At 46.8% G+C, this 13,238-nt stretch overlaps 1 protein-coding gene across 1 annotated transcript; it reads left to right on the top strand.

Annotated features, from left to right (window-relative positions):
- Nucleotides 1–5,858: 5,858 nt before the first annotated feature.
- Nucleotides 5,859–11,961, top strand: LOC121558407 (the record flags this gene model as incomplete). Its single annotated transcript, XM_045213428.1, has 5 exons — nucleotides 5,859–5,894; nucleotides 6,216–6,281; nucleotides 10,628–10,714; nucleotides 10,960–11,019; nucleotides 11,414–11,961. Coding segments are annotated over 5 exons (276 nt in total), but the record flags the coding sequence as incomplete, so codon positions are not given.
- Between the last annotated feature and the right edge of the window lie 1,277 nt (nucleotides 11,962–13,238).

Genomic DNA, 13,238 nt, shown 5'->3' with positions numbered 1-13,238 from the left:
GTTCCATTTATCACAACAGTGTAAACAACAAGTTATTACTTTTTCACAAATGATCAATTTATAATGATCTATTTTAATTGTGTTTTTGATTCAAGTTCTTCTATGTAATCCATCAGGTCCATAGATGTGAAAGTCCTACTGATTCCTTGGGGCATGTTGGTGGTGGTGACAGCTGGTATCCTAGTCACATGGAAGATGTGGACAAAGCATAGTAAGTTGTCATTTTATGTGAATATAAAAAAGGGGAATAGTTTACAAAAATACAAAATGTATTGACATTGTGACCAACAGTATATTGCTTGGCTGTGATTGATCTTGAATGACAGAAAGTATTTGGAGGAATTGTCTATAAGAAATCCATTCAGAGGTATTAATGTACTATAACAAACTCAGAAGTAATTGACATCTCCCTCTCTTTATTCCAGAGGACAATATGTCACGGTTTACTAAGCCCGAACCCAGAAGCAGACCAGGACAAGGTACGTTGAGAGAAAGGTGAGTGTTTATTTAATCGATTCCGAGTGAGGCTGAATAATCCAGGGAACAGAGCGGGTGGCGTGGATGGGTTGTTGAGGGTGCAGTGGTTGGTCCGGTACTGGCTCGGCAGCCGCCGACCATCAGGCAGAGGTTGGGTGAAGGTTCCGGGTGAGAGACTGCAGACAGAACAAAAACGGAGGTCAGTACACAGCAAGTCACAAGGTGCAAAACAACAAAACTAACACTAATGGCTCAGAGGCTGATACGCTGACAAACATACTGTTCATAGCTAACGATCCGGCAGGAACTGGATGTTAGGCCAGAGCCTAAGAAGGGTGATGATCAGGACCAGGTGTGCAGATTGCTGATGGGATGCAGGTGCGGAAAACAAGAGCGCTCCCCGGAGCGTTCCCGAACCCTCGGGAAACTGGAGATTACGAACAGGAACACTAGTCACCAGCCAGGACCCGACTCAGACAGCCGGGATCGTTACAGTACCCCCTCCGACGAACGCCACCGGGCGGACTCCCCGGAGCGCCAGGATGGAGGCGGTAGAAGTCACTGATGAGGTCCGCATCTAGGACCTGTCGCCGCGGAATCCAACTCCTCTCTTCAGGGCCATACCCCTCCCAGTCCACGAGATACTGGAAACCCCGGCCCCGCCGTCTGGAATCCATGATGCGACGCACCGTGTAGGCAGGACCACCTCCGATCATCCGAGGAGGAGGAGGAGGAGGCGGAGGAGGCAACAGAGGACTGAGGAAGACAGGCTTGAGGCAGGAGACATGAAAGGTGGGATGGACTCTGAGCGTCCTCGGTAGTTTGAGTCGAACTGCCACTGGATTGATCACCTTCTCCACCACAAACGGACCAATGAACTTCGGTAACAACTTCCTCGACTCAGTCCGTAACGGAAGATCCCGTGTGGCCAACCAAACCCTATCTCCGATGGTATAGGTGGGAGCGGGGATCCGGCGACGATTCGCCTGGAGCTGATACCGGTCCGAAACTCTAAGGAGTGCCTTTCTGGCCCGATGCCAGGTCCGGTGGCAACGACGAATATGGGCCTGAACAGAAGGCACTGAGAGCTCCTTATCCTGAGAAGGAAACAGGGGAGGTTGGTAGCCATACAGGCACTGGAAGGGAGACATCCCAGTGGCAGATGTAGGAAGAGTATTGTGGGCATACTCAACCCAAGGCAACTGAGAGACCCAGGAGGTGGGGTTGGAAGAGACCAGACAGCGTAGCGTGGATTCCATCTTCTGGTTGGCTCTCTCCGCCTGACCATTGGATTGGGGGTGAAAACCAGATGTGAGACTGACTGTAGCTCCAATGGCCAAACAGAAGGACTTCCAGACAGCAGAGGTAAACTGAGGGCCACGGTCGGAAACGATATCACTGGGCAAACCGTGGACCCTGAAAACCTCCTAACCAGGATCTCGGACGTCTCCGAGGCAGAGGGAAGCTTGGCAATAGGCACAAAGTGGGCGAACTTGCTGAATCTGTCCACGATAGTCAGAACGACCGTGTTCCCCTCAGAAGCGGGCAACCCAGTGACGAAGTCCAGGGCCAGATGCGACCATGGTCGCCGGGGAATAGGAAGGGGGTGAAGTAGTCCAGAGCTGGGCCGATTGGTACTCTTATTCTGCGCACACACTGGACAGGCAGCAACAAAACCCCGAGTATCCTCGGCCATGGCAGGCCACCAAAAACGTCTGCGAAGAAACGCCATTGTCCGAGCCACGCCAGGGTGACAAGCCATCTTGCTGGCGTGGGACCATTTGAGGACAGCAGGACGAACCGACTCAGGCACAAACAACCGACCGGGTGGACCGTTACGGGACCGGGCTGAGTCCGAAGGGCCGCCAGCACCTCCTCCTCAATCTTCCACATAACTGCTCCCACGACGCAGTTCCGGGGGAGGATTGTCTCGGTCTTGGACCCACTCTCCTCCGTCTTGGAGAACATCTGGGACAAGGCGTCCGCCTTGCCGTTCTTAGATCCAGGTCGGAACGTCAGGGCAAACTTGAATCGTCCGAAAAACAACGCCCACCTGGCCTGGACGGGAGTTGAGACGTTTAGCCGATTGCACGTAAGCAAGATTCTTGTGGTCAGTCCAGACAATAAACGGTTGCTCCGCCCCCTCCAACCAGTGGCGCCACTCCTCCAAGGCAAGTTTCACCGCGAGAAGCTCCCGGTTACCCACATCGTAATTCCTCTCCGCAGGCGAAAGGCGACGAGAGTAGTAGGCGCAGGGATGGAGTTTACTGTCCGTGGAGCATCGCTGCGACAGGATGGCGCCAACTCCCACATCAGACGCGTCCACTTCAACGACGAACTGACGGGCCGTGTCCGGTTGAGAGAGAATCGGTGCGTTGGTGAATCGCCTCTTCAAATCCAGAAACGCTCGATCCGCCTCCGGATTCCACTTGAAGGTCCTGATACTGGAAGTCAAGGCAGTTAACGGAGCGGCCACACGGCTGTAATCCCGGATGAATCTGCGGTAGAAATTCGCAAACCCCAAAAATCTCTGGAGCTGCAATCTCGTACCGGGCTGGGCCCATTCCAGAACCGCTCTAACCTTCTCCTGGTCCATCCTAATCTCTCCCCTGGAGATGATGTACCCGAGAAAGGATGTCGTGTGGGCGTGAAACTCGCACTTCTCGGCCTTCACGAACAGGCGATTCTCCAACAATCGCTGCAGAACCTGCCGGACATGCTGGACGTGGTCGGAAGGTTCCTTCGAGAAGATCAGAATGTCATCCAGGTAAACAAACACAAAGAGACCGATCATATCTCTCAGGACGTCGTTCACCATACTCTGGAATACCGCTGGAGCATTGGTCAGTCCAAACGGCATCACCTGATACTCGAAGTGACCCATCGGTGTATTGAAACCCGTCAACCACTCGTCCCCCTCTCTGATCCGGACCAGGTGATACGCATTGCGTAGGTCTAGCTTGGTGAACACCGTAGCACCCTGTAAGGAGTCGAAGGCAGAACTCATCAAGGGCAGGGGATACTTGTTCTTGACCGTGATGTCATTCAACCCCCGATAATCAATACACGGTCGAAGAGAGCCATCCTTCTTACCCACAAAGAAGAATCCTGCCCCCAGGGGTGATGACGAGGGACGAACGAGACCAGCAGCTAGGGACTCCTTGATGTAGGTCTCCAACGCCTCACGTTCAGGTCGGGAGATACTGTATAACCTTCCCTTGGGGTAGACAGCTCCAGGGACAAGGTTGATGGCACAATCATATGGTCGGTGGGGAGGGAGTGACAGAGCCTTCTGCTTACTGAAAACTTCCCCCAAATCGTGATATGTCTCGGGAACCAGGGACAAATCTGGGGGTTTAGCCTCAATCACCTGACTGGGAACCGAATGGGGGCAGGCAGTCTTGAGACAGTTAGCATGACAATCAAGGCTCCAACTCGTTACCTTGCCCGTCACCCAATCGAACGTGGGATTGTGTTCCTTCAGCCAGGGGTATCCAAGGACCAGAGGAACATGGGAAGACGGCAGAATGAAGAATGAAATCATCTCAGAATGATTCCCCGACAACCGCATCTTAACCGGTTCAGTCCTCATCGTGATACGTGCCAGACTACTGCCGTTCAGAGTGGTCGCTTCAATGGCTTCCGGCAATTGCTCCTTGGAAAGCCCCAGCTGTTCCACCAACTCGGCATCAAGAAAGCTTCCATCGGCACCTGAATCGATAAAGGCGTTAGCGCTAAGCTCTGATTCCTGTTCACAAGGGTAGCCGGGAAACGGGGTCTGACAGAGGTACTGAGAGGTTGAAACTGGCTCGCTAAAAGTCCTCCCAACTTTAGCGAGCCGGGCAGTTTGACGACCGCCGGGAACAAGTGGAGATGTAATGTCCCGAGCTACCACAGTAGAGGCAGCAGTTGGTCTTACGTCTATGTTGACGCTCCTCCTTGGTTAACCCGTGCCGCCCCACTTGCATGGGTTCAGAATCGGGAGAGAGGACCTCTCCACTAATCCATTGTGGTGGAGAATGATCGACGTGTTCTGGTCCACCACCCGACCCGACTGGGAACTGAGAAGCTGATCGATTGGACGGACCCCATTGCTTCTCCCTCCTTCGCTCTCGGACTCGATTATCCACCCGAATAGACAAGGCTACCAAGCTGTCCAGGTCACTAGGCTCCGGATAGGAGATCAACTCATCCTTGAGCTGCTCCGACAGACCCTGGTAAAAGGCCGCTTGCAGAGACTCCTCGTTCCACCCACTCTCCACAGCCAACGTCTTGAACTCGATCACGAAGTCGGCCACGCTGCGAGTTCCTTGGCGAAGCGAAAACAGGCGCCTAGCTGCGTCCCCTCCTCGGACGGAATGGTCGAAGAGCTTCCTCATCTCGGCCGTGAACCCCTGGTATGAAGCCATGCAGGGATCCTGCTCGTTCCCAAACGGCTGAAGCCCACTCCAGCGCTCGACCACGCAGCAACTCAATCACAAAGGCTATCCTAGCCTTGTCTGTGGCATAAGAGTAGGGCTGTAGATCGAACACAAATCCACACTGCATAAGGAAGGAACGGCATCTTCCCAGCTCCCCCTCATATTTATCCGGCGTGGAACCTTGGGCTCACGGATGGACACAGCTTCAGAAGCGGCAGGCGAGATGGGTGAAACCGGTAGTGGATCCTCCACCGGACACTTGCGTTGGTTCTGGACCTCCGTCAGACCGGTAGAAAGGTTCCGAACTGACAACGCGATCTCCTGTAGTACCGTGCTATGATGGCCCAACATCTTCTCCTGCTGGGTAATAGCATGGCGAACAGAGTCCAGGTCCGCTGGGTTCATTACTGGCCGGATCGTTCTGTCACGGTTTACTAAGCCCGAACCCAGAAGCAGACCAGGACAAGGTACGTTGAGAGAAAGGTGAGTGTTTATTTAATCGATTCCGAGTGAGGCTGAATAATCCAGGGAACAGAGCGGGTGGCGTGGATGGGTTGTTGAGGGTGCAGTGGTTGGTCCGGTACTGGCTCGGCAGCCGCCGACCATCAGGCAGAGGTTGGGTGAAGGTTCCGGGTGAGAGACTGCAGACAGAACAAAAACGGAGGTCAGTACACAGCAAGTCACAAGGTGCAAAACAACAAAACTAACACTAATGGCTCAGAGGCTGATACGCTGACAAACATACTGTTCATAGCTAACGATCCGGCAGGAACTGGATGTTAGGCCAGAGCCTAAGAAGGGTGATGATCAGGACCAGGTGTGCAGATTGCTGATGGGATGCAGGTGCGGAAAACAAGAGCGCTCCCCGGAGCGTTCCCGAACCCTCGGGAAACTGGAGATTACGAACAGGAACACTAGTCACCAGCCAGGACCCGACTCAGACAGCCGGGATCGTTACACAATAAGGCCAAGGACCAGACAACTAACAACTCAGTGGTAGGATACACTTATTTTATTATATTATATTATTTTCAACCATCTGCTTTTCTGTTCATGATTTGGGATCATCTACCATTTGACTGTAGTGTTACCTCTTCAGTTGGTTATCAATGAGTTGACATAAAAGGTACAATATTCTAACTGAACCCAAGGTCTTATAGCACTCAAGACGTTGACAAATGATGTTTAAAAGAAAGAGAACAGGAAATTGTCAGTTCACTAAATATATCTCTGACTGCATCCTATCATGGAAACAAACTGTGGTTTAGTTGGTAAATAGACAAGTCCTGTATCTCTTTGCTATTTATTTCTTTGCAGTCTGCTGACCCTGAGCAGGACATTTCATACAGCACAGTGAGCCACACCAGAGAAACAGCACAGCAGGTACAAACTGAATAAACCTGGTTTTGGTCTGTGGAGATCTTGGACTAGTACCAATCACTCCATCTCTGCATGGAGCTAAGGTTCTCTCTCTCTTTCTCTCTCCTCCATTCCTGCAATGTGAGCTAAGGTTCTCTCTCTCTCTCTCTCTCTCTCTCTCTCTCTCTCTCTCTCTCTCTCTCTCTCTCTCTCTCTCTCTCTCTCTCTCAATTCAATTCAATTCAATTTGTCAATTTAAGGGCTTTATTGGCATGGGAAACGTATGTTTAATATTGCCAAAGCAAGTGAAGTAGATAGTAAACAAAAGTGAAATAAACAGTAAATATTAACAGTAAACATTACACTCAGAAGTTTCAAAAGAATAAAGACATTTCAAATGTCATATTTTGTATATATACAGTGTTGTAACAATGTGCAAATAGTACAAATGGGAAAATAAATAAACATAAATATGGGTTGTATTTACAATGGTGTTTGTTCTTCACTGGTTGCCCTTTTCTTGTGGCAACAGGTCACAAATCTTGCATCTGTGATGGCACACTGTGGTTTTTCACCCAGTAGATAAGGGAGTTTATCAAAATTGGGTTTGTTTTCAAATTCTTTGTGGATCGTTGTAATCTGAGGGAAATATGTGTCTCTAATATGGTCATACATTTGGCAGGAGGTTTGGAAGTGCAGCTCAATTTCCACCTCATTTTGTGGGCAGTGTGCACATAGCCTGTCTTCTCTTGAGAGCCAGGTTTGCCTACGGTGGCCTTTCTCAATAGCAAGGCTATGCTCACTGACTCTGTACATAGTCAAAGCTTTCCTTAAGTTTGGGTCAGTCACAGTGGTCAGGTATTCTGCCACTGTGTACTCTCTGTTTAGGGCCAAATAGCATTCTAGTTTGCTCTGTTTTTTTGTTTGTTCTTTCCAATGTGTCAAGTAATTCTCTTTTTGTTTTCTCATGATTTGGTTGGGTCTAATTGTGTTGTTGTTGTTGTTATTGTTGTTGTCCTGGGGCTCTGTGGGGTCTGTTTCTGTTTGTGAACAGAGCCCCAGGGCCAGCTCACTTAGGGGACCCTTCTCCAAGTTCATATCTCTGTAGGTGATGGCTTTGTTAAGGACGTTTTGGGAATCGCTTCCTTTTAAGTGGTTATAGAATTTAACGGCTCTTTTCTGGATTTTGATAATTAGCGGGTATTGGCCTAATTCTGCTCTGTATGCATTATTTGGTGTTTTACGTTGTACACAGAGGATGTTTTTGCAGAATTCTGCATGCAGAGTCTCAATTTGGTGTTTGTCCCATTTTGTGAATTCTTGGTTGGTGAGCGGACCCCAGACTCCAGACCCCGGACCCCAGACCTAACCATAAAAGGCAATGGGTTCTATAACTGATTCAAGTATTTTTAGCCAGATCCTAATTGGTATGTCAAATTGTAAGTTCCTTTTGATGGCATAGAAGGCCCTTCTTGCCTTGTCTCTCAGATCGTTCACAGCTTTGTGGAAGTTACCTGTGGCGCTGATGTTTAGGCCGAGGTATGTATAGTTTTTTGTGTGCTCTAGGGCAACGGTGTCTAGATGGAATTTGTATTTGTGGTCCTGGCAACTGGACCTTTTTTGGAACACCATTATTTTTGTCTTACTGAGATTTACTGTCAGGGCCCAGGTCTGACAGAATCTGTGCAGAAGATCTAGGTGCTGCTGTAGGCCCTCCTTGGTTGGCGACAGATGCACCAGATCATCAGCAAACAGTAGACATTTGACTTCAGATTCTAGTAGGGTGAGGCTGGGTGCTGCAGACTGTTCTAGTGCCCTCGCCAATTCGTTGATATATATGTTGAAGAGGGTGGGGCTTAAACTGCATCCCTGTCTCACCCCACAGCCCTGTGGAAATAAATGTGTGTGTTTTCTGCCAATTTTAACCGCACACTTGTTGTTTGTGTACATGGATTTTATAATGTCGTATGTTTTTCCCCCAACCCCACTTTCCATCAATTTGTATAGCAGACCCTCATGCCAAATTGAGTCAAAAGCTTTTTTGAAATCAACAAAGCATGAGAAGACTTTGCCTTTGTTTTGGTTTGTTTGTTTGTCAATTAGGGTGTGCAGGATGAATATGTGGTCTGTCGTACGGTCATTTGGTAAAAAGCCAATTTGACATTTGCTCAGTACATTGTTTTCACTGATGAAATGAACTAGTCTGCTGTTAATGATTATGCAGAGGATTTTCCCAAGGATGCTGTTGACACATATCCCACGGTAGTTATTGGAGTCAAATTTGTCTCCACTTTTGTGGATTGGGGTGATCAGTCCTTGGTTCCAAATATTGGGGAAGATGCCAGAACTAAGGATGATGTTAAAGAGTTTAAGCTAATTGAAATGTGTGGTCTGTATATTTTATCATTTCATTGAGGATACCATCAACACCACAGGCCTTTTTGGGTTGGAGGGTTTGTATTTTGTCCTGTAGTTCATTCAATGTAATTGGAGAATCCAGTGGGTTCTGGTATTCTTTAATAGTTGATTCTAAGATTTGCATTTGATAATGTATATTTTTTTGCTGTTTGTTCTCTGTTATAGGGCCAAAAAGATTGGAGAAGTGGTTTACCCACACATCTCTGTTTTGGATAGATAGCTCTTCGTGTTGTTGTTTGTTTAGTGTTCTCCAATTTTCCCAGAAGTGGTTAGAGTCTATGGATTCTTCAATTACATTGAGCTGATTTCTGACATGCTGTTCCTTATTTTTCCATAGTGTATTTCTGTATTGTTTTAGTGATTTACCATAGTGAAGGCGTAGGCTAAGGTTTTCTGGGTCTCTATGTTTTTGGTTGGATAGGTTTCTCAATTTCTTTCTTTGTCATGAGCACTCTCTCTCCCTGGTAGCAACATTAATTGCATTCAATTATCTTCCACTCTGCTCACCTCCCTCTCTCTACTCAGCCTAACTAGCTCCACCTGCCCTGCTCTGCTCTTGTTACCTGGCCAGCTGCACTGCATTTCCCACTCACCATCCTCACCTTGCCTCACTCTGTTCTAATTACTCTGCCAGCTGAACTGCATTTCCCCACTACCTCTCCCAGTATATCAAGCCCTGGTTTTCAGCCAAGCCCTGTCAGATCGTCTTCAAAACCGGACCAGTAACCTGCCTGTCTGCGCTCTGACTCCTGTTTGTGATACCGATCCTTTCTTGACTGCCTCCTTGTTCTACTGCCCCGTCTATCCCAACCTGCCTTCTGGACCTCGACTACTCTCCGATCTTCAGCCCCTCCGGTAACTCGTTTCTGCCTTCTGTCTCTCACCACGATATTTGCCCAGCCCTGATCTGTACTTCTGCCTGCCATTCATATTGCTGTTGTGTGTGTGTGTTCCCCCAGGTCTCCGACCACCAGATGAGCGTGCCCAGACGTTTCACCACCCTCACCCCGATACGCCGCTCCATCACTGGGGAACACACACACTAAGCACTTGGACTGGACACCCCCGGACATTTGGTGACCCCCGGAGCACAGGTACCCACAGGAGGACCCTGAAAGACCCCTGACACCCCTGGGACTCCTCTTCCCGCCTGTAACCTTGAATAAAGAACTCTGAATTTGAACTTGCGCTCTTGGGTCCTCTTCTGTTCGTGACATTCTTATGTTTTTGCATTCTTCATCAAACCATTTATCACTGTTGTTACTTTTCTTTGGTTTTCTGTTAGAGATTTTTAATTTGATAGGGATGCTGAGAGGTCAAATATACTGTTTAGGTTTTCTACTGCCAAGTTTACACTATTACAGTGGAACGTTTTGTCCAGGAAGTTGTCTAGAATGGATTGAATTTGTTGTTGCCTAATTGTTTTTTGGTAGGTTTCCACACTACTTTCCTTCCATCTATAGCATTTCTTAATATTATTCAGTTCCTTTGGCTTTGATGCCTCATGATTGAGTATTGCTCTGTTCAAGTAGACTGTGATTCAAGTAGACTGTGATTCAAGTAGACTGTGATTTTCAATCCCTGCAGTGTTGAGCTGAGTATCTGAAGTTCCTATACTCTGTATTCCTATGCATGTCGCCATATGTTTACCTTCTGTCCTGTCCATTTCTCAGGGTCCAAAGCCAGAGAGCCACCATGACGTGATGTACAGCACTGTGATGCCTGATCAGTTCAGGACAGAACAGAAGGTCAACATATGGCGACATGCATCGTTGGTCTTAGACAACATTATGGATGTTACTCATAAAACGTCATAGCCTTGGCAAATTTGCATCTGTTTTAGAAAACAATTGTATTTACAGTTTCATTTTCTTTCTTGGAACAAGCAATAGATAAATGTACACTATAACATACAACAACACATTTTTGTTATCTGGGTCTCTCTCTATCAGCAGGCCCCATTTCCTGAAGATGATGATGATGTCACATACAGCACTGTCATCCTCCAGCACAAGGCCCAACTAAAAGTACAGGCCAAGGTAAAGCTGCTCTGCTGATTAGCCACAGCTTGTATTATGTTATCAGAAACAACAGTAGGGGATTGTTTCCTCAGTGTTAATATAGTCATGGTTATGTCACCATTATACCTATAGGCATAATATATCACCTTTATGTCACATATCACAATTACAACTGTCTTTCACAGAGAACTGTGTTTCAAACTGTACTCTCCATTATAACAGAACTGTCCCTGTTCACCTCTCTACCTGTTCCTCCTCTGTAGGCAGCAGAACCAGATGATAATGTGGTCTACAGCTCACTAGCTCTACAGGTGACCACACAGGTCAGTGTTGGTGTCTCCTCTGTCTGTTGTACCAGATGATGCTGATTTCTCAACAAAGATACAGACAACACCACATTGCTATGTGTTGTAAACGTCACTCTTTAATCACACAAATCTTTCTTAGTCTTTTTAGTTTTGCTGCATGCAAAACTGTATAATTGTTGTGACCAGCTAACCTCATTGTTTTCAGTGTGTATCCATAACATTACAGTGTGGAGTGTGCCTGGGTTTAGGGTGAAGTTGCCCCTAGATGCTGATCTTGGGTCAGATTATATTTTTTTTATCCCACTAAAGGTTAAGGTTAGGATTGGGGGAGGGGAAGCTGATTTTAGATCACTCTCTATTGGAAATGTCACCACAGTGATTGTGACTGAATGTTACACGTTCTCTCCAGCAGAGGGCAGCAGCAGCACAGCAGTGACTGACTGAGTGACCTTGGTGGAGTCCTTATCCTGGAAGGACAGTCCACTCCCCTCTCCTGTGTCACAACATCTATCTGCCTCCAATATGCTTCTGTCATACCTCTTAACCCACGCCAGAAAGACCCCTCTATCTTTTTGTGTCCATAAACTACTGAAGACAGTCTGCTGTGTTAGTTTTCATTGTTACCACATATCTGTTATATGTTATTTTCCATCCACCTTTCCCCTTGTCACTTGTTTTTTACATCATCATCTTATTTCTCTCACCTAATTAATTGTCCTATGCCTGTAACTAATCATGATCAAAAGTATAGATAGTATAGTATAGTAGCTACTATGTATAATAACTACTGTACTGCGATAATAAAATGTACTATACTGTCTATATTGCACAATGGACATCTGTCACACCTGATGTGTATTTTTAATGGATTATCAGATAAAATTGAGTTAATCATGAACATATAGTTAACATTCTTTGTGGCTAACTGAATTGGGCCGTTTGTTTTTGTCTCTCTCTTCAAACACAGTGCTTGGCCCTCCTATGTTGAACATAATAAACAGCTCTCTATCCACCGGATGTGTACCAAACTCACTAAAAGTGGCAGTGATAAAGCCTCTCTTGAAAAAGCCAAACCTTGACCCGGAAAATATAAAAAACTATCGGCCTATATCGAATCTTCCATTCCTCTCAAAAATTTTAGAAAAAGCTGTTGCGCAGCAACTCACTGCCTTTCTGAAGACAAACAATGTATACGAAATGCTTCAGTCTGGTTTTAGACCCCATCATAGCACTGAGACTGCACTTGTGAAGGTGGTAAATGACCTTTTAATGGCGTCAGACCGAGGCTCTGCATCTGTCCTCGTGCTACTAGACCTTAGTGCTGCCTTTGACACCATCGATCACCACATTCTTTTGGAGAGACTGGAAACCCAAATTGGTCTACACGGACAAGTTCTGGCCTGGTTTAGATCCTACCTGTCGGAAAGATATCAGTTTGTCTCTGTGAATGGTCTGTCCTCCGACAAATCAACTGTACATTTCGGTGTTCCTCAAGGTTCCGTTTTAGGACCACTATTGTTTTCACTATATATTTTACCTCTTGGGGATGTTATTCGAAAACATAATGTTAACTTTCACTGCTATGCGGATGACACACAGCTGTACATTTCAATGAAGCATGGTGAAGCCCCAAAATTGCCCTCGCTAGAAGCCTGTGTTTCAGACATAAGGAAGTGGATGGCTGAAAACTTTTTTACTTTTAAACTCGGACAAAACAGAGATGCTTGTTCTAGGTCCCAAGAAACAAAGAGATCTTCTGTTAAATCTGACAATTCATCTTGATGGTTGTAAAGTCGTCTCAAATAAAACTGTGAAGGACCTAGGCGTTACTCTTGACCCTGATCTCTCTTTTTGACGAACATATCAAGACTGTTTCAAGGACAGCTTTTTTCCATCTACGTAACATTGCAAAAATCAGAAATTTTCTGTCCAAAAATGATGCAGAAAAATTAATCCATGCATTTGTTACTTCTAGATTAGACTACTGCAATGCTCTATTTTCCGGCTACCCGGATAAAGCACTAAATAATCTTCAGTTAGTGCTAAATACGGCTGCTAGAATCCTGACTAGAACCAAGAAATTTGATCATATTACTCCAGTGCTAGCTTCCCTACACTGGCTTCCTGTTAAGGCAAGGGCTGATTTCAAGGTTTTACTGTTAACCTATAAAGCGTTACATGGGCTTGCTCCTACCTATCTTTCCGAGTTGGTCCTGCCGCACATACCAATACGT

Source organism: Coregonus clupeaformis, unplaced genomic scaffold, assembly GCF_020615455.1.
Source record: "Coregonus clupeaformis isolate EN_2021a unplaced genomic scaffold, ASM2061545v1 scaf0111, whole genome shotgun sequence".
NCBI classification, from domain to species: Eukaryota; Metazoa; Chordata; class Actinopteri; order Salmoniformes; family Salmonidae; genus Coregonus; species Coregonus clupeaformis.
Note: the sequence above shows the minus strand (reverse complement) of the source record. Positions and strands in the feature narration are given on the sequence as shown.